The following is a 27,350-nucleotide window of genomic DNA, read 5'->3' on the forward strand; positions in this document are numbered from 1 at the left end:
GTTTTTTCCACATTTTCCTCGAGTAAAGCCCCTTAATTTGACATTACAACTGCAGAGAGGGAGGAGTTTGGTCTGCCTCATAACTCATCCTCTTTAGCAAACAGTCCAGTCTCATCAGACTGTGACACAAGCATATATCTATGTAAACTAGCGCTAAAAAGTGGGTTTCTCTCCACCTCAAAATACATGATAAAAAATTTTTTTGAGGTAAAATAATGTTTTTTCAGTCTTTTACTTGAAAATTTACATATTCAAAGCAAAAAGAAATTGTCAGCTTTAAATATCCTAAAGAAGAAAAAAAATCACATACATTATTTCATATTTTCATATGTGTTTTCTATGTACTTTTATTGCCAAATAAATTGGAAACTCTGTCAGTGAATTTACATATTTTGTCATTTACATGCTATTCATAAAAATATTAAAGTTGCCTGTTACATTTTCCTTACTTCTTCATAATGTTTATTCAAACTAACAGTTGCATATAAGCAAACCTATTTAAAATTATGGCTTGGATAGACATGCTTGATTTCAAATCAATTTTTGATAGTTAAGAAAATTAAAAGATTAAAGATGAAAAAAATCAAATTTATATATCTTTAACTACTTCTCCTTCTTTTTAACATTTCCTTCATTAAGCTATGCTTTTAAAAATTGGCTGCAGATTTAGTTCAACAGAAGATGAAGTGCCTGGTTTTATGATGCACTCTGTTTAACTAATCCCTTAAATATGTTGGGAATTAGGATTCTCTGGCAGCTGATTTTAATGAGATCATTGTAATTAACAACTTTCTTAATTTCTTATACTTTATTTACCATTATATTACATTATTACTTCTTAAAAGAAAGCTTGAAATAATTATACACAACGTTTATTATTCAATGGACATTGTATTCAATGCCATATTATGAATTCTAAATGTATATGCAAAAGGTCAGACACTCAGAGTAATGCTTTTTGTGAGTGTTTGTGCCCATTTTTAATGGGTTTTTGAACTTTTCTAGAATTATTAATATTTATAGTTAATTCCAGTATAATTTTTAAACTTTGTCTGATATGAAGAAAACATCTTCAATAAAAGCTGAAATTTTAATCACATTTTAAAAAAACTATGAGTTTTTCACCAAAGTACCAGTTACCTGCATATCCACCCAGAAAGAAATTATTTTTGTTTCCTATTCCCAAAACTATTTGCATACTTTATAATAACCAATCAGTCGCATGTCCTAGGAAAAATGAGATTATTATCTCCCAGAAGTATATACGAGTAACTAAGTCTCAATTACTTCCAAATCTACTATGTGGAAGTTAGGTTTTCTCTCTCTGGCTTTTTGACTTGATAGTTCTCAGTGTACAATGGTTTCCTGTCCATGGAGGAGGAGTAATGAGTGTGGTTGTATTGAAAAGGGTCTGTAGGGCAAGGTTTATAGGTTAAGGTACACCCAGGTGCCTATTCTTTTACTTTCTCAGAAATCTCAGTGCTAAATTTTAACACATACATCCCTCCAAAATGGAGTTTGTTGTATGTGGTATGTTCAGATATTTCACTAGATCTATTATTTCCTGTGTTGCTGTTCTAAGTCATACCCTGCTAAGCATGCAAGCAGGGTAAATACTGTTCACGGAGTCCAGATGCAAATGGAAAAATACACCTTCTTAACAAGCTCTTTGAATCCCCTCTGGTGATCTTTTAAGAAGCCTGTCTCTCTATACTGACTATATTGAGAGGAAAACTTAGAATGGTAAAGCAATGGACATAATATTTATGAAAAATGACAGTGGAAGCTTGGGAAAAAATATTAAGCATTCAGAAGATATTCCAATCACAATAAAATAAAATCCTTTATAATTTCTTCAAAAGACCTTCAATTGCCTTTTCAATTCTGGCTATTAATAACTAACTTTTCTGAGTATTTTGCATTTAAATAGCATTTTTCATATTCAAAATGCACTCCTAATTGATTTTAATTCTAATTCTAAGTACTCAGGTCATTGTCCACGTGATTCTATAAAGCCAATGTGTTATTTTGGGCAAAAAGAAAATCATAAATGCATTGTAATTAGCCAATATATGACAATTTTAAGTAAAGCCTGTTGCTGAAGTGGTTAAACTGATCATACTTGGGAACCATAAAACAAAGAAAACCAGAGTGCCTCCTTCCCAGTAACACAGCTTTATTTGCTGTAGGAATTCTCTGTGGTTTCTGCAATTGCCCTAATTCAAACTTCGAAATAGATTTAAATAGCAGCCTTTCATGTGGTGACTACAAACATAAGCAACTCTTTATCATCAGTAGATCAAAAAACGAATTGATGTCCTCTCCCAACCACAGTAGTATGTAAGATCACTGTTGAAGATGTTCCAAACACATCCTCAAAGGGCTATGAATTTTTTTTTCCCCACTACTGGTTTTAGAGATTTTATTTATAAATATTTAAGAGAATTATTGAGTAGTTTTAAAGTAAAAGCATCAATTTTGTGTTTTTCTTTTATGGTGCAAATGTCATGAATTCTTTACCTACTCAAAGATTTCCAAGCATTCAAGTACATGATAAAAGTGCATAATATGAGAAAAATAATAGCTATACCTTATATGAGTGATCATTTAAGAAAGGTCTCTGAAGTAGATAGTGTAGAAATCTAGTCAGAAGAGTGACACACTGAAAATCCAAGAGCAGGTGGCACAACTTGTTCACATGACCATGGTAATTAATGATTTTCAGTCTGCAATATCATTTAGCTAGTCATAATTCAAATATGAAATTAGTAAGCATTAATTTCTTTTAAACAAAAGTGTTATCAAGAGGAGGTAAATGGTTGACTACAGTCGCAGCATCCCCTCTGCCACCTCTTAAGTGCGTCTTAATGGCTTCATATCTTTACTACCTTAATGGAATGCTAACTGAAGTTGGTCTTATCATGTCTCTCAATGCCTTTGTTCCCCTCTTTATACCATAACTACTAACCATTTAAACTCATGCAATCCTCAGAGTTTCCATCTGAGGGCCTTTCCTAACATGAGAAAGATAAACATTGGATTTCAGAGAATTACTTTCAGATTTTGCAAGAATTCTTTAGTGATTATAAGCCATCCTGGCTTTGTATCTTCACTATATCTCTGCTTCTTTTCTACTATCTCACTGAATCCTCTGCCACCTCCAAAGTATGAAGGCAATGTGTTTACTGCGGGCTCAATTCTCTGCCACAGGTACATTATTTTAAAAAAATTAATATCATTGAGGAACAAGCCTCTTACAGAGAACTGCAAAGGCACATATCAGCCTGGCATGTTAAATTCATAAAATAATTAAAAGTAGTTAATATAAGTGGATTTTTTAGCAAAAACACCCCCCCCCCAATTAATAAGCAGCAACCCAAAATACAGTTACTACTATCCACCTACAGTATCCCTGTAATAATGTCTGATTCTGATCTTGGTTACACTTTAGATATTAATTCGACCTGTTCTGTCTCTTCAAAACAAGCAGTATTGTCCAGAAACTTATTTTGTTTGGTTGCTTTTTTAAAAATTATGAAAATGTTGAATGCCATATATGGAAGTTAATGAATGTTGGGCTTCTAATAACTATTTTTTGCCCTTCAAAATTTTCTTTTTCATTGCTTATGTATGATAGTTGAGGATTTGGGAATATATTCAAAAATTCTATATTTTTACTCCAAAAATGCAGAATGGGTCAGAAAAATTTAATGAAGATTCCAAATACTTTGATTAAAATTTCAACATTCTAATGTAAAGTTGGACTTTAGTTTGAAGTTTGACTATGATTTATCATGTAAAAAACCTGGCCAACTAGAGTCATGGTTTCAAAAGACCATGCCAGTATGCAGTAACCACATTAGGATCACACCTCGTTCTGTAAAAAATACATAAAAATGTGATATCTGATTAAGTAATCAATATTGAATAATTGATGAAAAATTTGTCAACATTTACTATATTACAAAAAAATGAACACTAAGATTAAGCTTAGTTTAAGTTTTCATATATAAACCTGCTTTGAACTATGTCAAATAAGTGTAACAACTTAATACAGATGGAAACAACTGAATGAATATTCTGAATATTGGATATTGTTAGATATATCTTATAGATGGAGTTATTTTGAAACCTGGATTCAGATATTTCTAAGGATTAAACAACATGCTGTAATGAAGTGTAGTAATATTTTTTAGTGATCAATAAAGGATTTCTTCTGGTAGAAACAATGTTTTCACACTCAGTCATAAATATGATTTCCCATTAGAGAGCTTTTTGCTACTTTGTAAATAATTGTTCTTTGCTACCAAAAATTTAAAATTACCTATAGTGGGTGTAGCTAAGAGAAATCATTAATCATTGTGCCTATGATACTAATATTTCATCTGCATATGTTAATTACATCCTGTTCTTGATATCCACCATGAAATACCAAATAGCTTAGCGTATTAGCCTGGATAATCTTTGCATATGTTCATAAAAGAATGAAGCCAATGATTTGGTTCACTTCCCACACTTATTAGAGAGGCTCAAGGTCATTTAAAAAAAATTATTTCAAACAAATGTAAGTCACGCCTAATGCACATAGGACTAGGTCTTAAAAAATATTAGGGAATAAAGGTAGAACATAAAAAATTATTCAGCTTTTATCTAACTCCAAAATCATCAGGTTTTGTCTTTTAGGGTCTATAAACACTCATATATTCTATTTTTGCACATTTCAGGAGAGCAAGTTTTGATGGACTAAGCCATTCATCAGCCAGTTTATAATGAAGCCTGGCCAGACACAGAACATCAGTGTTCCTCAACAAAGACTTCGTATGGGGCTTGATGTACTAGCCATTTCAGAGAATACTTAAAGTCATCCCAAATGGTTGTCCTCCCAAACTAATAGAGTCGTGGCCTTCATTTTATTTTTGATAGTCTGAATGAAGGATGTATTTTTGACTATATTTTATCTAAAAGACTAGACTTCTGAACTAGTAGGACCCTTAACTCCTTTCTCTGTGTGGACCAAACTCATCTCTTGGGATCATGTTAAGTAATACCAAGTTATTCAGAAGGTGTATGGAGATGGTACTGTATCCTCCTTCATTGAGATTCTTCAACTCAGTGAAAATATCCACATTATTGCAACAAGACTTTTTACTTGATAGAGTCTGACTATGGACCCTTATATCAGTTTCACCCTCAGAGTATCTGTGTTATTTATCTAATATTTTTTTTCATGGAAATTATCAAGTTCTCTTCTCTTAGATCAAGTTCTATTCCCATAGAATAGGAAAAGCTTTTATATGTGTTTTGATTTATACTCTTTTCAAGACCAATTGTATATGTTGTAAAGCATGTCCCTTGAGCTGAGTGAGCCACCTGGAATGTTGAAGGCTTTCCCTTCCTCTCCTCTGACCTACTTAGCTCCAACCATGAGCAAAATCAGAATACTCATTCATATTATTTCTCTTTCAAATATTCTCAGATGCCTCACTTTTCCAATAAATCTGTAAGTTTAAATATGGTTCAAAAGAATTTAAAAAAAAGAACCCAGATTCTAAACTGATATTAAAAATGTAAAGATGTAGAGAACACGATAAGTAATTTAAGAAAAAATTATTTTTGCTCCATATCTAAAACATCAGATCAAAATGTTACAGGTATAAAGGCCTCATTTTTTTTTAATAAATAAATAAATACATAAACCCCCCATATATGTTGAGGTGATATTTTATACTATGTTTCTTTATAACACTATTAGTTTCAAAGGAGTATAAAAAAATACAATGGGCAGAATGGAGGAATCTGTTTTCTACTAGGCAAATTCTATTGTATAAGTGAAAATTACAAAGCCAATGCCTGGGGTTTGGTGGGTTTTTGGGGTTTGTTTGTTTGTCGGGGTTTTTTGGGGGTGTTTTTTTTGGGGGAGGCCTATTCTGTGATATCATATCTTAAAGTAGTATGGGGTTTGCCATCTTTTAAATAAGGCCTTTTTCATAGCGGAAAGAAAATGGTCCTGTTAGAATCGGTGACAGACATATCCACTACTTCTTTTATGATAAGATTTTTTTTTCTCTTTTAATTGCAATGGCAGTCCTTCCAAGCAAAATATTTTCCTTTAGTGAATGTTAAAATAGATAACACTGGAAGATTGCTAAGTAGATTATAAGTGACAATAAGAGATACAATTATTGCATTGATAAAGAAATTCTTTATCTTTCATTACCTACAAAAAAGAACTTCCAGAAAAAGGGAAGCTTTCCCCTCTTATACACAACCACCTTCCTCACCAACTCTTCTCTAGGAAACAACTTTCACATCTCATTTTAAATTGAGGAAAAAACTTTTGACTTCCATTGTACACAGTCCACACTTCCAAACATTTACGAGGCCCAGTTTTCCAATCTAATCCCACTGAATTTTGGAATTCAGTACTATGGTGGTTTTGGTGGACAAGGAAAATATTAAACTTCTTCAAATGCTTATAATAATGGTTATTCTTTAGATTGAGAATTGACATTTTTTTCTGCTTTGCTTGTACTCCACCATACAACTTGTGATAGAAATTTAAAATACACAGTGCACTCTATTTAAAATATATACTTATTCAAATTGGAAATGGATTCAATAGGGTTTTTTGTCTTCAAATTAGGAAAAGAAATTGAAAATAACATGATAATTGAATTTTATTCTAACTTATAAAGCAAAAGTTAATTTTGTAATTTGGCATTTTTCTGATATTAAAATCTGCATACATGGGAAAGGTTTTGTGCTTAATCTTACAGAATATGTGACTTCACAAAGTGAAAAGTCTAAAGTGGCTATCAATTTCTGTTAAGAAATCAGCAAAATAAAAATTTAATCTTTCCTTAGAGTTTAAATCTGAAAATATTGATCCTTGAGATGGGTAATCTAACTGAAGTCAGATTTTTGGAATGAGTGGAGTTCTTCATATCGATAAAAGTTTGAATAATTGGATCTTTCATGCATTTCAAGGCTTAATTTTTCTACAGCTCATATGTCCAACAACTTAATGATGTAATGTTGTATATACAAAATATTTCATCTACGTGGTTTCAAAACTAGTAATAACAAAAAAGAAACCAACATATATTATGACATACAAAGTATATTTAATGCTGTATTTAAATATATATATATGGTATATATCTCTATACTCTGCTGTTAATTATTTCAAGAATATCTGTTGGCATATAGAATGACATTACTACTAACCTTCTATTCCCAATAATAACACATAGCACTACTTATCCAATGTTAATAGAAGCTCGAATCAATAGTTTTCCTATTATTACACATATATTTTATTACATATGTTGTTGAAAATGGTTTTTTCCTGAAAGAGAATATTATTAAAATGTTCTTCCAATTTTTCACCTGTTTTTTCCATATGACTAAAAAAACAGTAACAACAACAGCAACTAAAATAAATTAAAAACTGTTCTTACCATGACAGCTGGGCAGGGCTCTGTTCCATCCAGGTCTTCCATCATCTCCCATGATACATGTTAGTGTAGAATATCCCTGAAGAACATAACCTGCATCGCAGTAATATGTGACAGTGGAACCCAGTTTATAATCCATTCCAAGTCTTGTTCCATTCATTATATTTCCAGGATCAAAGCAAGACTCACGAAGCTTTGCTATAGAGGAAACAAATGTAAATATAATTCTGAATATAATCTCAAATTTTACAAATATTTTCTTGAGTTCTCTCAAGGTCTTCTTTGAGCACCCTGTAGACCCTGTTGATTTTTTTAAGAAGTCTTTCTTTCTACATCAAATGTTCTCTCTCCTTCTTTTTAAAGCCTTTACAAATTACTATGTAATGACCAAAACTAAGTCTTCTGTATTTTTTCCAGATAATTTCTATAGTGCTCCATTACAGAACTATGTTTTTATCAGAAAATTCATTGTGACCAATGACGTAGGTATGTAGTTAGGTGAAGGTAGATCCATGGACATTCTTCCAGTAGATAAGACACATCCTAGTTTTAAAATCTATGGTGGGAAAACTTGTAAACGGAGGAAATTAATATGACTAGTTTGTCATAAAATAGGAAGTATGCAAACAAGAATTTCTTCAAAATTAATAAACTCTAAATGAATATCTATTTACATATTATATAATGGTATATTTTCATATAGCTTTTTTCCCTCACTGGAGGACAAAGTACAAAAATACTCCTTAAATTTTTCTAACTTTTTAATTTTTTATAGATATTTCTTTCAAAATATTGAAATAAATTCAAACATATGCACATACTTTTATATTTGTTTCCCTCTTATTTCTATAACATGAATATGCAATACAAAATTGCACAAAAATAAACACTTGGCACTTCTAATTAACAACATTATTATGCAGAAGATGAGAAAAGTTAAACATTTTGGAAAAAAAATGCAATTTCCATTAAGGAAAAAAACAGGAAATATATTAGACAGAAGCTATAATGAAGAAGATGATTTTGTGCTATGCAGGATAGAGTCTGGAGTAATACAAGGAGAAGACAGATATTTCAGATTTTCTTTAATATTTAAGTGTGTTGTGGAGAAGATCAATGGGGAACACGTCTTCATTTACTGCAAGAACAGTGCCAACTTTCTAATACATCAAAAGAAGTGTTTGTTTACCAGGCATATTTGCACCGTGTAACTTTCTGCTAAAGGTATCGTTAACAAAAGATTATATGAGCCTTGAAATTCCTGAAAGGTTTTTTAAGAGCTTCAAATAAAGACACTTTACCTGATTCTGGCAGTACTTAAACTGAAGTTTCTGAAAAATTATAGATAAATTATTATTTATTTGACTTTTATATAGTTTGGTCACATATAAGCTATTGGTCACTACTAGAGTCAAGCTAATGTACTAAGTAGATCCCTTAAGGTCATTTTTATGTTCTACTGTTTCTGAGAGGAGAGAAATAATTACATTGCATTTACATTTGAAGATGGAAAAACCGCATAATTCTTTTGAAATTTCAACTTAACACCTTCCAAAGGAACTTGAAGATCTCCAAATGTGGTTAACAATTTATTAAGATTTACATATATAATCTACAGAGCATGCTTTTGATATGAAAAACAATCCAATAAAAATTAATAGTTATATCACATGATTAATCATTAAGATCAGGTATTAGATATTCACATTGACTCATTTAGCTAGTTGTAGTGTGGTGTCTAAAACTTTTTTTACATTCATTCAAAATTTTGGATGGACAATGAAAAGTTAAAAGAGGCAATCTACTAGAAAGTCTGTAAAGATATCACACAGATATTAATAATTATTCAGTAAGCCAACCGCACCTTCACTTGCAGGTCTAAGGGCAAATTGAAAATTCTTTCAAGTCCAAATTGTCAAATTTAGGAAAAAAAAAAAGAAAGGAAAGAAAGGGAAAAAAAAAGGATAATTTAATTTAGGATTATAACTAGTATTTTTACAATATCAATAAAATATTATTTTTCCTTCTTGTTGAACTAATATTGATATATCTGTATTGATTCACAACTGATATTGTGAGATCATTGTTCTTGAATTTATGATTCCAAAAAATAATTCCAAATATTTCATAATTCTAGAAAATTCTTGGATAAAATAGATACTAGTACTACATGAAAAGATAAAGAGAGAAGAAAATAATTTATTATGCCTGGTGCATAAATCAAAATTTGAGAAAAGACATGATCTGTCACAGCACAAATTATCTCTAGGGAAAAGTTACAGCCCTGTAATTTTCTTTTCCCCAAAATTATAGTTGTGACAGACTCTTGAAGTTGCTGACTAAACAGTTACAATGTCACTATTGAAATACAGTTTCTTAATAACCATTCTGAAAAATAAAGCCTGAAATACTTAGCACCTTAAAATTACTTTTGCGAATCTGAAGCAGCTGCTAAGTGAACTTGTAAAAAAAAGTCATTAGACTACGCTACAGTATGAGAAAAATTATGTCAAATGGTGGCAAAGGGATTCGTCAGGTCTGGCTGAGAACCAGTGATGAAAAGAGAAAATAAGATTGTATTAGCAAATTTGTAAGTGCTGCCAGGAAACAGGAATACAAATCTTTCACCATCAACATCATGTTGACCTGCAGTCAACTCAACCTTTCAAACTCCATGTTGAGCACCAAAAAGGTCTGTTGTGGTTTAACTCCAGCTGGCAACTAAGCACCACACTACTGCTTGGTCACTCCTGACGGTGGGATAGGAAAGAGAATCAGAAAGGTAAAACTGAAATAACTTGTGGATGAAATAAGAATAATGAAATCAGTTAAACAGTTGAAATAAATTCTAATAGTAATATTAGAAATAACAATAGAAATAATAATAAATTTAAATTAAAATGAAAATGAAAAGAAAAAGAGAGGGAGAAATAAAACCCCAGAAAAACAAGTTATGTTAATGAAAAACAATTACTCACCACCAACAAACCTATGTCCAGCTGGTTCCTAAATAATGTCCCTTTTAGATTTCCCTTTAGTTTGCATGCTGAGCATGAGACACCACCATATCATATGGAATATCCCTTTTAACTTTTAAGGACTAGCTCATACTGTGTAAACTTCCTTTACATCAGTAGAATTTCATGACTTTAGGAAAGTATAAGGAAACTTCATGGGTTTGCCAAGGCAGCAAATACATAAGTCTTTCCCTTCCTTACTAATTGCTATCAGAATAAATGGAGAAGAAAATAAGACCAAGGAGGTCTATACCAGCAACATTCATATTTTCCCTCTGGTTGTCTTTACAGATTATTGAATATTTTCGTATTTAGTTAATAGCAAATATTTCTGTTCCTCGAGCCATGTAGAGGCAGTTATGAAAGTTACTATTGGTTATATATTTTCAAGTCTGTATTTTCCTTTTTACTGTGTTATGACCTTGGACAGACTTGTCTGAGACAGGCAGACAGCTCTACTATGGTCTATTATACAAAGATTTGGCCAAAATATTTTTTCATTTCCAATACTGGACACCTAGATTCTAGCACATCATTTCATCTTGCAGGACCCTAAATGCACATAAGTCAACATGGCCTACTATATCAAATAAAAATAAATTTTAAATTCTGGATAAAACACGTATATATGTTGCTAAGTTTTGCATCATTATTTTTGAAACCTGTAAACTACTGTCCCATTTTTGTTCATAGAATCATAGACTCATAGAATGGTTTTGGTTGGAAAGGACCTTAAAGATCATCTAGTTCCATTACCCCATGCCATGGGCAGCGAACCTTCTGCTAGACCAGGTTACTTAGAGCCCCCATCCAGCCTAGTCTTGAACACCTTCAGGAATGGGGAGCCCGCAGCCTCTCTGGGAAACCTGTTCCAGTGCCTCACTGCCCTCACAGTAAAGAATTTCTGCCTAATATCTAAACTAAACCTACCCTCCTTCAGGTTAAGGCCATTCTCCCTTGTCCTATCACTATAAGGGCCTTCTCAGCCTTCTTGTAAGCCCCCTTTACGTACTGGAAAGAATCTTGCAATCAACATTATCATCTGTCAGGTATATGAAATCATATTAGAAGTTTTATCTTTAGTTAGTATAACATTATACACATTATCATACTCTTAGGCAAAACAAAAACATTACCAGGTAGAAAACTACAAGAAATTCCAACAGATTAAAATTTGCACTCATGCATTGAACTTTTCAAATAGACAAGAAAAATAATTTTACTTACCTTTGTACTCTAGATGGAATCCAGTAAAACTAACAGATCCATCACTCCGAAAAGCCAGATGCATAGTATTTGAACTGCTTTCTATCCTCTCTGGCAGCTTGCTATCTTGAAAGCTCCCAATTAGTGGGCTGTTACTGTCTGGCCCATCATAGATATAGAGAAAGTCATAATTTGGTTCTATACTGAAGCTGGAGAACAAAAAAAAAAAAAAAAAAAAAAAAAAAAAAAAAAAAAAAAGAGAGAGAGAGAAATGTTAGATAGAATATGCTTTGCTTAAGATTTTCACTCTTATTAGCTTAAATTTGAAGTTTACTATCACTGTTTTCATACAAGGAAAACAAAGTCTCCACTGTCAGAAAAAAAGGTTTGTAGAAGTCTTTTAGTAGAAAACAAAGAAATACCAAAGAAATACCATATTTTTCATTTCTCTCTTTAGAATTGATTGTTTGCTGCTAACCAGAAAAAACACCCCACAACCCAAACCTTTTTAAATAGAAAAAAAATTAATAGCATATTTCTAAAGCTTTAGAAAAAAACCCAATGTAGACCCATTGGAACTCTTTGCAGAAATGCTTTATGATATAATGCAGTCTGTTACAGAGTAGAGAATACACAGCTTCTAATCAGACTGAAACACTTTCACACAGCCAGGGGATGATCTTCCCTTAACTCTGAGAGCAGAAAGCATTTTGCCTATAATCGGTTTAAATAAAAAGATGTAGTATTAAAACTTCATCTTTTCTTTTGAAAGAAATTATGGTTAGTTAACTAACTTAATTAGTTAAGTTTGAATTTAATTTTAAGTTAAGGGTGAGAGTTAACCAATTTTACTTATAAGATTGTCCCTGTATAAAAAAAATGGTTTTTTAAAAAAATACTTAGTGAAAGAATGAAAATCCAAATTATGTTGTCTCTAGTTGAAAGCAGCCCCTGACTGAAATAAATGTAGGCATTGAAGACCTCATAGAGCTCCTTTTTCAATATTTGGGTTATTTAAAAAATATTTCCTTACAAAAGAAATGCAAAAGTTAACACTTTTGATTGTTAAAGTGCCATAGTTTGTCTTGAGTTTAAAAGGATTAGCTGGAGTAAGTTCCACTCAAAAGCCTATTTAACATCACTTAGTAGAGTGTTCAAAGTTTTTCAGTCTGAAATTGTCTGTGTGTCATAAATGAAGCAATTCTCAGTAAGGATGCACTCTTCTTTGACCAAGACTAAGCTTCTAAGCTTCTGTCAAAAACCATAGCAATTGACCAGATTTTAAGATATTTTAATGTAGTAATATTTGAGATTTATAAACTGTTCATATACTTAGTCACATTGTAAAATATTATTTTTATTCTAAAATGGGGGTTCTCTTATATCTAAATGTACAATATAAAGAGCAGAATATTCTTAAATATCTTAATCTCACAATATTTAACCAAATAAAACATGTGCTACTGCAAAATAGAAAGTTCCTTAGCAACTTATATTCTGAAATCACCAACAAAATTAAATAATAGATTATGTAAATATAATTGAACAGTTATTTCCCTAGAATGAATTCACTAAAACACATACTATATCACTGAGCACCAAGAACAGAAAACTATATGACCTACCTCACTAAAGGTAGCATTAGCACTGATCAGAACAATAAAGACACTATTATAGAACATCCAATATAAAAAGAACTTAAATTTGATGGGACATCACAAGTACCATTTTTACCTTTTCTGTGACATATTCCCCAGTTGGAATGCATAGTTTTCATACATAATAGATATATTAATTTGCATCCTGTGTTACATACAATACATACAACAAAAGTTCCTCTGTGGAACTATGAAGGTCAATTTAATCTTGCATTGTAATTAAAGAAAATTCTAGAAAAATTCCATCTCATAACAAGAACATCAGGAAGTATCTTGTTGAAGGATCCTGAAATGATATGGACTAATAAAACTAAATTTAAAGCCAGCTTTTGAAATTTTGCCTATATAGCTTGTGTCTCAAACAAAATATGGTGAATCAATAACTTTCACCATTAAAGACCATCCTGGATTGCAGACAGTTCAGTGAGTTACTCCATCCATTCTGCCTTCTCAGGAATTGAATCTTATAAATTGAGCACCATCCACCTCAACATTAGCTAGTGCAAACAGAGTACTTTTAAGTAAAGAGGAGCAATGAGTTCCCAAGCTCCATTGGTCTGTGTATTGAGTACTTTTATGTATTTGTTGTAACTGTTAACAAAGATAACAATTACTAATTAGTTTGATAGTCATATTAAGTATACATATACCCTGAACAACACCAATAATAAAGTTATAAACATGACTTTAAAAATTATGAGTAAGTAGCAGTTTACCTGATAAATGCTAATGATATAACATAATCATTATTTACAGTGATAGTCCAGTCACAATCTCTGCTGTGGGGATAAGGATGAGGGAAGTTTGGTGAAAGTATAAAACCTGATGAACCAGTCAGGTTTCCTCCACAGGGAGCTGTGAATAAAAATAGATTTAATTTGAGAAAAGAAGGTAAGAAAAAAAGAAGCAACTAAGAGCAATCTGTTCACTGACATTTAATGTCCTCCAAAAGTTAAACAAAAAACAACTGAAGGATTTACAAAGCTTTAATAGAAACAAAAAAACCCATATATTCACATTTAGCTTTAGACCAATTGTAATAATGGTCAGTCTTCGCGAGCGAAGATTTGGGAACGGTCATTAACCCTTCGAGCCTGCGCAGTGGATTTTTTAGGTGAGACCCAGTGTGCGCTGAACTGAGCCCACCCTTTAATCCTGAGGTTCATCTGCCGGGGCCAAGCAAGCTTGGACAGTGGCAGTGAGGTCCCCAGGACGTAGGTTTGTTTAGAGTGACCTTCTCTTAGATGGATTGCCTCACAGGGCTGACGAGCTCCATCTGCCCGGGGGGCTGGGAATCGAACCCGGGTTGTAGCGGTGAGAGTCCTGCACCCTAACCACTAGACCACCAGAGGCTCCTACCAATTGTAATACTACTAAGTGAAACACTTGTTTTTGAACTCTGTGTCACTTTATTTGCTTGTATAATATTACGTCAAGGCTTTTCTGAATATACTGTGAACTTGAAAAATGCTCTGGCTACAGACTTCAAAAACTTGACTGGATAAGCTTTCCACTTTCTACTTATTAAAGGCTATGAAATATGATCTACTTACATCGATAATGTAATTACCTGCCTTTTCACCAGACAACATTCACTATTAACTCAGATCCAGATGGATATAATATAAATTAAAAAAAAAATTAAAATAATTGCAGTCTTCAAACTCTGAGATAGATAAAATAGCTTTCAAGCACAATCAGAGTAAAACAACCACATTTGTCTATGTGATTTTGAGGTTCCTAAAAGTTGTGGGGTTTTGGTCCAGAAATATAAATAGTAAAAAGAATGAAAGTATAAATAAATCTTGTTCTTCAGCATTCCTTATGGAAGACTTCATGTCTCAACAAGAGAATGAGCATGTTTTCTAAAGATTTTTTTGAAAGAAATTCTTAAAATTTTATTCAAAAAATTCTAGATAAGATTTATAAAGACTTATCATTTTGCAAACTTTAATTCTACTAAGTGATCACCTGCAGTTCCCAGGTAAGTAACTGATCACTCAGGTTTTCTGTAACAGAGATTCTGTAACTGTTAGCTCTAAGGTTATTTAAAACATTTATAGAATCATATAGATCAAGTCCAACTGTAAACCTAACACTGCCAAGTTCACCACCAAACCATGTCCCTAAGTGACACATCTACACATCTTTTAAATACTTCCAGGGATGAGGACTCAACCACTTCCCTTGTCAGGCTGTTCCAATGGTTGGTAATCCTTTTGGTGAAGAAATTTTTCCTACTACCCACCTAAACCTCCCCTGGTGCAACTTGAATCCATTTCCTCTCATCCTGTCATTTGTTACTTGAGAGAAGAAATGAACACCCACCTCACTACAACCACCTTTCAGGTAGTTGTAGAGAGCAAGAAGGTTTTCCCTGAGCTTTCCTTTCTCTAGGCTACACAACCTCAACTTCCTCAGCTGATCTTCATGAGGCTTGACCCTTCACCAGCTTTGCTACCCTTCTCTGGACTCACTCCAGCACCTCAATGTCTTTCTTGTAGTGAGGGCCCCATAACTGAACACAGGATTCAAGATGCAACCTCACCAGTGCCTGGTGCAGACGGACAGTCACTGCCCTCACACTGCTGGCCACACCATTTCTGATATAAACCAGGATGCCATTGGCCTTCTTGGCCACTTGGGCACACTGCAGGCTCGTGTTCAGTTGGCTGTCAACCAATGCCCCCAGGTCCTTTTCCACCTGGCAGCTTTCCAGCCTAGCTTCCCCCAGCCTGTAGCAATGCATGGGATTGTTGAGACCAGAGTGCAGGATCCAGCACTTCATCTTATCGTATCTCATACCATTGGCATGGCCCATCGATCCAGCCTGTCCAGACCCCTCTGCAGTGCCTTCCTACCCTCCAACAGATCAACACTCCTGCACATCTTAGTGTCGTCTGTGAACTAACTGAAGGTGTGCTTGATCCCCTCTTCCAGATCATCAATAAAGATGTTAAACAGGACTGGCCCCAGTACAGAGTCCTGCAAAACAACTCTAGTGACTATCAACCAACTGTAGGTAAATCCAATAACCATGACTCTGGGCCCAGCTATCCAGCCAGTATTTTACCCAGTGAAGAGTTCACCTGTCCAACCCATGAACAGTCAGTTTCTCCATGAGAATGCTGTAGGAAATGGTATCAAAATCTTTACTATACTCCAGGTAGTCAACATTCCCTGAGCAAGGTCCTTGTCATACAAGGAGGTCATGTTAGTCATTCAGGACCTGCCTTTAATAAACCAATGCTGTCTGGGCCTGATCTCCTGGTTGTCCTGTATGTGCTGCGTGATGGCACTCAAGATGATGTGTACAGAACAAGATGATATGTACAGGTATTATTCAACCTAGTGGGAAATACACACAATATTTCCTTACGTCATGAGAAATACTGCCTTCAGCTCTGGGGCCCCCAACACAAGAAAGACATTGACCTGTCAGAGCAAGTCCAGAGATGGGATGATCAGAGGGCTGGAATACCTCACCTATAAAGACAGGCTGAGACAGATAGAATTGTTGTGCCTGGAGAAGAGAAGGCTCCAGGAAACTTTACAGCAGGCTTCCAGTGCCTAAAGGGGGCCTACAAGAGAGATGGACAGGAACTTTTGACAAGGTGATTCAGTGACAGGACAAGGGAGAAGGGTTTTAAATTGAAAGGTAAGTTTAGGAAGAGATTCTTTACTATGAGGGTGGTGAAATATTGGAACACAATGTCCGGAGAAGTGGTGGATGCCCCATTCCTGGAAGTGTTCAAGGTCAAGCTGGATGGGGCTTTGAGCAATCTGGTCTAATGGAAGGTGTCCCTGGCTATGGTAGGAGGGTGGGAACTAGATGGTCCATCCAAACCATGCTATGATTCTATAAATTAAATCACAAGTCATTTATGAATTCAAGTACTGCAAGTTGAACACTTTAGTAGATTAATGCATCCACAGTTGCAGTCCATATGAGTGTAATCTTTCTACATTTTACATATTTTTTAATATTAAAAGGGACTAATGAATAGTGAAACTAACTCAAAACAAAAAAAATAGAATATTCATTTACATTTTTTTATTAAAAGTCATATGAATTCCAAAATCATCATTTTGTGTAAAAACAGTTAGAAGCTGAAACAACTCCTTGCTCGAGGAACACAAAAATATCATGAATCAATAGTACCAGTAAATGCATAAAATATATCTTCCAGGTCTAGTACAATTTGTTTTGTTTTTCTTAATAGCTGCCAAATACAATTTTTATCACAATAAATCAACAGATATTTTCAGTTGCTGGAGAAAATTTCATTAGCTACAAGGTAACAGACTGGAGAAGTTTCACTTAGTATGAAACATTTACTTAGTTTTACAAGAAGGATAATGATTGCAATTTCTCTGTCTTCAAAAAATTAAAATTGGTATTGTTTAGGAACGTCTGTCATTTAATATTCTTTTGTCACAATTCTGAAATAAGTAAAATGAAATTATTACAAAACAATATGCATCCTTTAACTGTAAAAGAGGTCCCTGCAACCTTCTCTCTCGTTGAAGTAAAAGTTCATGCAAAAGAGGAGCTGTGAGGTTGTATGGAATGTAAAAGCTGCTCATCAGCTGCAACTACTGTTCTTCAGTATAACCCTGTAGACTCCTTCCCTTCAAGTACTTTAATAGTTCTAGTTGCACTATCTGCATATCTCGGGAATGAAAATGTAAAGAGTACCAAAGAGGATATTTAGGTCATTCACTGTAATCAAGCTTCACTGAAATGACACTAAACTATATGAGTCTGATGATATTTTTGAGGTATCTTGAACGGACATATGATGATATAAAGAAGTTAAACAGCTGTGTCATTGTTTCACACTATTTTCTCCCAATGTCTGCATTCATGGTACTTTCCTGATGTCTTGATTTAGTTTAGTTATCTGTTAGTTCATTGACAGAATATTTTCATATTAGTAACTTCTTTTTTATGTACTTATTCTTTCTTTACACACATTAGCAGTTACATTTTCTGTTTACAGTGAGACTGATTCTTTCATTTAAACTGTCCCAAGGTCTAGTTGATAGAAAGTCTCTCCAGGGAGTAAATGAGGTTAGATAGCCAAAATGTATTTTATTTCAAGCTATGCCATTAACAGTAGTAAAAAAAATCCAACCAAACAAAAAAAATCCATCTTCAATTTTATAGAATATCTCTCAGATAGAATTTTCTTTAGATACATCAATTTCAAGTTATTTTAATTTTTAGTTCATTAGATACTAAGTTGAGAATGTTAACACCATCTAATGAAAAATATTATTACATGATGCTTCTTTTTCCACTTTACCATCTTCTCTAAAGTTCTTCATAGACATTCTCTGTGTGCTTTAATTAAATTTTTGTGTGCTTCAGAATCCATAATTTTCTGGATTTAATGTGTCAAAAGCTATTACTAAGTGCCATAACCTTATTTTTAACTGAGGAGAGACCAGCTCTGAAAATAGAGTTTAAAGAACACCTACCTTTCACAGGTATTGGACATAAGACATAAGACTGAACAAATATAACAACCCCTTTAGAAAGAGAGGCAAATGTCAATACACTATGAAAAATATAATTTTTATGTGTTATGCAGTGAAAACTATACGTAGGTTATGTCAGCCTCTCTTTATAAACCTCTGTGTAGACAGAGTGGTAAGCAAGCACTGTGTCTGTCTCTCTGCTGATCTTAGCATTCATTTTTTATATGGGAGGAAGTACAAGTTGGGTTCCTTTTATTTAAAATCTATTTAATTTCTCTAGAAGGCAAGAAAATATTATTCACCAGCTTTCTGTCCTTTATTCATTTATTTATTCTTTTAATTACTTCTTAACAAAACAAACAGAACATATGTTTTTTCTCTTTTTTTTTTTCTAATAAGAGATATTAAATAAAGAATCATAGAAATGTTTGAGTTGGAAAGAACTTTAAATATCATCTAGTCAAAACCCATTGATATGAGTAGGGACGTCTTCAAATAGATCAGGTTCCTGGGAACTCTGTCCAATCTGACATTGAATGTTTCCAGTGATGGAATACACGACTCCCTGGGCAACCTGTTTCAGTGCTTCAACTATCCTAACTGTAAAAATTTTCTTCTATATATCAAGTCTGAAGATAAATTTAAATAATCATAATGAAATATGAAATAACTGCTGAAATTTTACTTTATATTAGTGTCACATAGATCACATTTTTAGGAAAGCACCACAAGAATTAACTGTCTACAAGATCTTTTACTGAGAAAAACAACAGAAACAAGCAAAAACAAGCCACAATTTAAAAAAGAAATCTATTTGCCTATGAATTTCTGAAGAATGTCTGAAGTTTCTGGGAGACAGTCTATACCTCCCCTAAATGTATAGTTAACCTGAATCCCAAAATGACTTTTTGCAAGCCACTATTTTTAATATTGTCACTGAGAAAACTAAGCAAACACAATCATTTAAGATTCTGGTATCTAGACAAGATTGATTCCAGAAAATCTTTGGAATGGAAAACATCTAGTTATTTTTTGCACCACAGGCATAAGCCAAAGGACTGTCTTTTGGCAAGACGTGCTCTCAAATTTATAGTTTTTCAGAACATCTTCAGTATAGAAGAGTTTCTAATTATTATCTTTCATTCAAATGCATGAATAACTCATTGTAATTTTCCCATTGCGACTACCTTTAAAATGAAGATGTTCTTAAAATTTTGTTACAACCAAGACACTCGCACAGGTAGGAACAATTAACAAGTACATTTTAGTTTTGAGCATTAATAATAAGGAGTTTTGAAAAGACACTTTGAAGTGTAAAGAGCTAATAAAGTAAATCTAGAACATAGTACAAGTGTACACCTCAGGAATTATCCTTACCTCTTATCCTTCCATCAAAATTATGTTTCTGTTTTCCTAAGGCTTTGATAAACCACGATGATATTGAAGTTATGTGTAGAGTAAGTATCATACAGTTTTGATTTACAGGCATGGAAAGAACATTAACGAGTACATTATAAGTTTGGGAAAAAAAATCAATGAACTTCAAGGTGTACTGAACTACAACACACAATTTTGAAATCTCTCGGCTCTAAGGCAAGATTTGCACACTCTACTTTAGTCTATTAGCAGTTCATATTCCCCAACAATGTATCATTATAGGAAATCAATAGAAGATAACTTCATGCTTGATATTTGGGCAAATAAATCATCATAATAACCATTCTTGCTACTCTGTACACAGTAGGTGTTTGTGCATAAAGTGTGGAAATTACCAGTATTAGGTAAATGGATGCGTGCAGTTAAAAAACAAGTGTATGCATATTTACACATGTGGTAAGGACAGAATGTCAGGTGAGCACTTACATTTAATGTATTTAATGATATCATCAACTCAAGAGTGATAATGATTAAAACTGCAAGTACTGCTTTATAAAAGGGTAATTATTTTTCAGTTGAAAAATATATTTTAAACCCAGTAATATCAAATAAGGCCAGCATGATAGAATATATTAACTATAAGGCCTCTTCCTAGAGCCCTGGAATTCATTTTACTTTTTCACTTAGACACTTACAGATGTTCAGTTAGTATTATAAATACTTATTTTCACATATAAGAATTATAAGAGATGAACAATAAAATATTTCTTTACTGAAGTCTTCAAGCAAATAATCTAAACAGTTCTTGTCCTCAAGCCCATACACTCACACTGCATAGGAAAGCATAGTAAGAAGAGTAAGAATAGAGAAAATAACACTTTAACACATTAAGTAGAATAGCCAAGACACCAAGTCAGTACTTTAATATGTCTGCAGCCATGCCTGAACAGGGGAGGTGATGTGCATGCATGCATATGAAAATAGAATGTAGATTTTATTTGCAACAGCTAGGGTCAAGTTAAATTTATTAAAGGAAGAGAGTATTTGAAAGCTAAACAGTGCTCCTAGCAGTTGCAGTCTCTGGCAAGTTCCTCCCTGCAATGTTTGTCCAAGACTAGCAGGAATAGTAGTCATTGACATAGACCTTCTTGTTTCCTCTGTCACAGATCATCAAAGTATAAATGATACGGTCCTGAGAGGAAAAGGATGAGAACTATTATACTAACAGCTACAGAGGAAAGGTTTTGGTTATGTCCATCAGGGCTTTATGCAAAATAATTTCTCAGATGTGCAGTACTTGTATGTTCGTCAAAACAAGTTCCTAGAGCAGTGTGATTCATTACATCAGGATTTCTATTTTTAGGAAAGCATTATTTGATTTTTTTCTTCATACCTATACAGACTGGTGGGTTGGGCTGCCAGAAGTACCGATTTTCTACCTGAATGCAGGTTATTCTCTCATCTCCTTGAAGTTCATAGCCAGGGTCACACTGAAAAATGACAGTGTCTCCAGGTTCTCTTCCATCCCCATTTCTAGTTCCATTCATGGGGACTCCAGGATCACGGCAGGCAGTGGCTACAGAACCTAGCAGCAAAAGAAAAAATAAAAATAAATTTTTGAAAAAAGTAATCTTTTCAATGCATTTTTGCCCCATTACGTTTTTCTAATCAGGAGGCTCTGCAAATTCAAAATTTTCCTAATCGCTTCTAAAATTTTGATAAATCCTCCAAACTGAGAAATCTGCTGCTTTTATACTATTAATTTTTGCTGCCTCCTTTAGGTATTAAAAGTGCCTAATTTTTCTTTTAATTATTTTTGTTTAAATTCTGTGGAGCACTGCAATATGTAAAAAGGAAAGTAGGAGATTTCCTAGTATCCTGGACATGTTGCACTTTTAACTTAGAGTGATTTATAATATGAATAATGGAAAAAAATAATTGAAAAAACAGATTAAGAATTTCAGATTTTTCAAAGAAGTACGCTTGTATACATCTTCAATTCTCCACATATATATATATGTTATAAATATATGTATGGTGTAACATTTAGGAGTGATCTTGGAAGTAAATTTCATTTATCACTCATATCTATACCCCTGCACATGACCTATCTACAATGCTAGACCTTTATAATAATATCAAAGAAATCACACAAAAAATACACATGGATTTAGTCTGATAGAATAGACAGTTATATATAATGCATAAATACAGATTATTACTAAGACAACACACAATCACAATGACTACAAGAGAAATATGAGAAATTTATAGATATTATCCCCATACTTAATATATTCTGATCAACATATTATTTAAGACATTATGTACCAAAATATGTAAGCTTAAGTAAAAGGTAAGCACTTCAATGTTTATATAAGTAAATTTTATTTCCTACTTATGTTATAGAACTGAAACGTATTATAAATAAATACCAAATGTCAGATTTGCCTGTGGAACTAGTCCCATTGAGCTCAGCAATCTGTGCAACATAAATACAAAGTGGCAGTACTGAGATTTAATTCAGATGCCCTCTTTCTGGGGAGGTAATATCAGCAGAGAGTAATCTGTTTTTCCAAAATGTGTGGGGGTTACATATTTACAATTTTTTTGAAGAGCAAATCTTGGTCTATATAGGTTATTTCTTTAAAAAAACAAAACCGCAAGTACCTTTCTTTCCCAAAACATGCTTAACACAACATAAAAGAATAAGATCTATAAAGTCATGGGGGTTTTTATGGAGCTCTTTTTCCACATAAGAAATACTGATTACAGGGGGAAAAAGTCCCCGCAAAAACATCCTCACGAAAAATCAAGTATGAACAGAAGTAAGGGAAATATTTCCTCCTTAGTCCCCAAACATTAAAGAAATATTTCTTTAAAATGTTAACTACTGGATAAAAAATGAAAGATAATGATTTTTTTAAATTGTCATGTAATTTTTTAAAATTTCTGCTTTAGACACAATGGTCATGACTATTGTTTATATCTTTAAATATGCTGCTGAGTTTTAATTTAAAAAAAAAATATTACTGAAATATGAAATTACTAAATTCATTGCACTGTATTAGCAGAATAAGATACTGGATCTAGATTACACTGAAATAAAATGTCATCAAATATGAAAAGGGTCAGATCAGAAGTAAAAGAAAAAAACCCTTGAAATAAAAGACTGAAGCAAGTAGTAAAACCAGTCATATATTTATCTGCATCCCTCCCTGCTGAGAACACAGGACAAACTGCATTTTTTGATTGGTGTTGGCCAGTCAGAGCAGCCCACATTGGAAAGAAACTGTTGTGCCCACTTAAATACTACCTGCCTTGAATTTTGCCATAAACAAGAAAAACACTCCTCTGATTTATCTAAAACATGCTGGTATCAATTCCAGAAGAATGGGGGCTGATACTTACCCAGAATTTGTAATCAGTCTTGGAAGGACAAAGAGACAAAGCTGTTGTTATAAAATTTGTTATTGTCTGTAAATCACACTGCTCTTACTAGATTGCATTGTTCTGCAAAGAAATTGTGTATGACTGAAAAAGATGCTAAGGGGGTACACAAACCTATTTAGAATTTCTGATACAATCTGGTTGGGTGTTTTAATCACTTAGTAATATCTATGCAAATTAACTTTATAATATGAGATCTATATGCCAAGCTTATAACCTTTCCCTTATTTGCCATCTTGCATGCTTGCATGCTTGCTCAACCTACTTCTTGCTCTTTTGGCTCTGTAGCCAAATTGGTGAAACATGGATTGGATACGTGATGTATGAAAAGGATGGAAAAAAGGCTGATCTGCCAGGTTCAAAGACTGTCCATAATCCAAACCCTAGGCAGGAGCTGATTAGCAGCAGTGTCCCTCAGGGGTGGATGTTGACTTCAATATTCATTAAAGATGAGGACAATGAGACAGAGTAAACTCTTGGCAAGTTTACAGACACTGGAGGATCAGTTGATATGCTCTAGTGCAGGAATGCTGTTTAGGGAAGTCTCAATAGGCTGGAGAAAAAGCCTGATAGAAACTTCATAAAATTCAAAAAAGGAAATGCAGAATCCTGCATCTGGGGCAAATCATTCCCAAGAAACAATTTACTAGAAAGCAGCTTTACAGAAAAGGAATAGAGAAGACAAGAGCTCTTCTAGGGAGTGTGTATACATCAAAAGCACAAACACAGCGTTTAGAAATTGCAACAAGCAAAAATCCAGCTGCATAAAAGAAAACACTGTTTCACTGTGAGCGTGGTCAAACATCATGATTTTTGACTGTTGTTGGTTTTTTTTACAGAGGGGTTGTTTTATGTCCAGCCTTGGAGATATTCAAAGCCAAACACAGGCTGATCTGTTTGACTAGAGCATAAGTGGTAGAGTTCTTTGTTATTAAATCAATAAAAAGAATACATCACATTTTATTCTATCACAATAACTGGAAACTGAGAGTATGGAAAAGAATTACGGTCAAATTGCCTTGAATAACTAGTGAGGTACAATTTGTAAATGTAATCAATTACATTGCTGTTAAAATACATTTTTGATGGGAAATAGACAATCTCCAAAATGTGTCTATTACCTGGTATACGCAGCACGATCAGTGCAAGAGTAACTCTGTGTGTAGCATAGCACCCGTGTGTGATCATATGAGAGCTTTTTTTCTCTAATGAAGGTAGAGAAATGCGGAAACCTGTTTTATTTTTTCTTTGGGCACTGCTAGTTTAGAATAATCACACTACAATAAACCAAACCATTTGTACTAGATTAGGAATTCAAAGAAACAATTCTTGATAAAAACTCCAGCATCATGACAGGGATGAGTGGGACTAATTTTCAAACTGTTTAATGGGTGAGAGATTATTGAACATATTAGACACACAGAGCTTGTATGACTTTCTACATGATCAGAGTGACAGAAAGTGTTTCAGTGTAGTTATTACACACTTCTGAGCTGAATGTGTTCATGAAATATAACTTCAGATTGTGTCTGAGTTTACAATGGGGCATGGTTTTGGAGTAATGAATTGTTTTCATTTGCATAAAACTAAATTGGAAGATCCATTTCTGAACTACAGTAGAACACTTTGAACTATCCATGAACAGTGTTGCCAGCAGTAGTTCAGTACCAGCTGTTTCAATCTATATATCAGTTCCACTTGGTCTACGTTATTTGCTAACAGAGAAATAACCAAAGGCCCCACAAGTGAGACTTAATCTCACAGATATTCATATAACACATTCTCTAATGCAGACTTTGAATATGAGACCACCAATCCTACAGAAAACATGTGCCAATGCTCAGGCAGAAGTAATACTTACTCTGGAGAGTTACTTATCCCATTCCTGCTATATGACTCAAAGGAAGTTGGGTAGAACCTTGTTTTGCAGTTTCATGGTAGCCAAGCCATGCAAAAAATTCAGTTCCCCCCCACCCCCAACTTGTTTGGATTTGTCCTAAGAGCATTCATATGAACAGATGCATATGTTCTGAGCAGCTGAGAGAAGGGAGTATCTTAAATCATCTCTTTACTTGCTGTACAATACTGTGCAAACCCTTCTACAGAGTCACTGAAGTTGTTAAACCCAGAAAAGGTGTAAACACAGATCCATCTACAAATGTCCTTTATGTGGGATATAAAAACATTTTGACACATCTTTTTAATAATAAGGCACAAAAATACATTTAAGCCCTAAATCAGATAATTAAATATTTTAAGTTGATAATTCCTGTCTCAAAAATAAGTTACTGTCAGAGTCAAAAGTTTCTGATAGTTTATAACTCCAGGCAATTTAAGATGTGACTGAAATGTCCTAAAAGGACATTTCCATTTTCATGCAAGAAAAAATACTTTGAAACATGGCATTAAAAGTGTGACAAGGTTGTAATAGACTACACTGATGCTGGGATCAATATAATAAATGTCTTGGAATTTCTTGCTGTTAACAGTGATTTCTAAATTTAATGTTCTAATGCATGCCAAGTCCAATATCAGTAAGGAGTCCTAATCCCCGCCCTGAAGAATTAGGGAAGATTCTTTTCAACACAGAATCAGGCCAGAAGTTCTAAGTCTTCCAAATTTCAAGCTCTCCATAGCAGACAGCATGTTAAAAAAAATTATTATTAACTTCTTTAAACCAACATGTCCTTCCAAACTCCTATCACTTTAAATAAAGACTTTCCAGTATTGCTGTTCTTTCAAACTTGCACCAGCCTGAACCAATCCTGACAGATTGCACCTTCAAAATTCGAGCTGCCTCAGAATCCATGTAATACCTTTACCCGTATGGACATTGCAGTCTCCCTGCATCTCTAACGCTGTTTGAGAACCAGGTCAGCTTGGTATTTGCTACCTCAAATCCAACCTTCTATACAACTTTTCCTGAAAAAGAAATAATAAAATATCTACAGCGTTTTCATTGTCTTCTACCAACAGAAACATTTCTGATAATTTTTTTAATCTATTTTTAACTTTTATTTCTGCTGTAGATCTAACAGGGATTTAGGAGAATAGTTGATATAATTCTTAAGTAAATTCTAACCACAGACTCTGTTTGTTGATTTTTCATGACTTCATAGATTCTATCTAAGTTTGTCAGTCATTGTTTGAAGATTAAAATGGGAAAATATTAAGAATAAAGTACAGAATCTAAATTTCATTTGGGACAATGTACCCATTTGAGAAACAAAGTTTAACATCTTGCACAACCAGGGTTTTCTATGTTGTCTGGGCAGGTCTTTGTGTTAAGGAGCCACTCAGGCAGTCACACTTGCACCACCAGAGCTGGTACCAAGGCCCCTTTGCAGCTACACACCCCACACTCACACAGTCAGACCAGGTTTCCTTCCTGGCTCAACCCTGGGCTTCCTGTAGTAGAGTCTCAGATGTCAACTGAACTTGTTTTAAAAGTCTCATTTACACTGTAACCTGGTATAGTGTCGTATCATTTTTTTGGGGAGTGGGAAGAGTGGACATCAGTTCTTTCTTAAGGGACCAATTTCACTATCAGATAGGTTAGGTTTATAGATAGGTTACCAGATAGGATAGGTTATATATCTTACTACCAGATCCATTTTAGTTCTTAGACAGATAACAAACACAGGTTTTATGAGATAACATAATTTAATTTTTTCTTATTATTTTTGTTTTTGTCAATTTAT

At 33.6% G+C, this 27,350-nt stretch overlaps 1 protein-coding gene across 4 annotated transcripts in view; it reads right to left on the reverse strand.

The window, feature by feature from the left end:
- CSMD3 (CUB and Sushi multiple domains 3) overlaps positions 1-27,350 on the reverse strand; it is a 618,429-nt gene that overhangs the window by 162,603 nt on the left and 428,476 nt on the right. For all 4 annotated transcript variants that reach the window (XM_017806514.1, XM_017806517.1, XM_017806516.1 and 1 more), the window contains 4 exons: positions 21,593-21,784; positions 14,055-14,193; positions 11,702-11,889; positions 7,461-7,655 (listed from right to left, as the gene is read on the reverse strand). In XM_017806514.1, coding sequence (XP_017662003.1) covers positions 7,461-7,655; positions 11,702-11,889; positions 14,055-14,193; positions 21,593-21,784 — 714 coding nt within the window. The remainder of the gene's footprint in view (positions 1-7,460; positions 7,656-11,701; positions 11,890-14,054; positions 14,194-21,592; positions 21,785-27,350) is intronic.

Source organism: Lepidothrix coronata, unplaced genomic scaffold (genome assembly GCF_001604755.1).
Source record: "Lepidothrix coronata isolate B3197 unplaced genomic scaffold, Lepidothrix_coronata-1.0 Scaffold15, whole genome shotgun sequence".
NCBI lineage: Eukaryota > Metazoa > Chordata > Aves > Passeriformes > Pipridae > Lepidothrix > Lepidothrix coronata.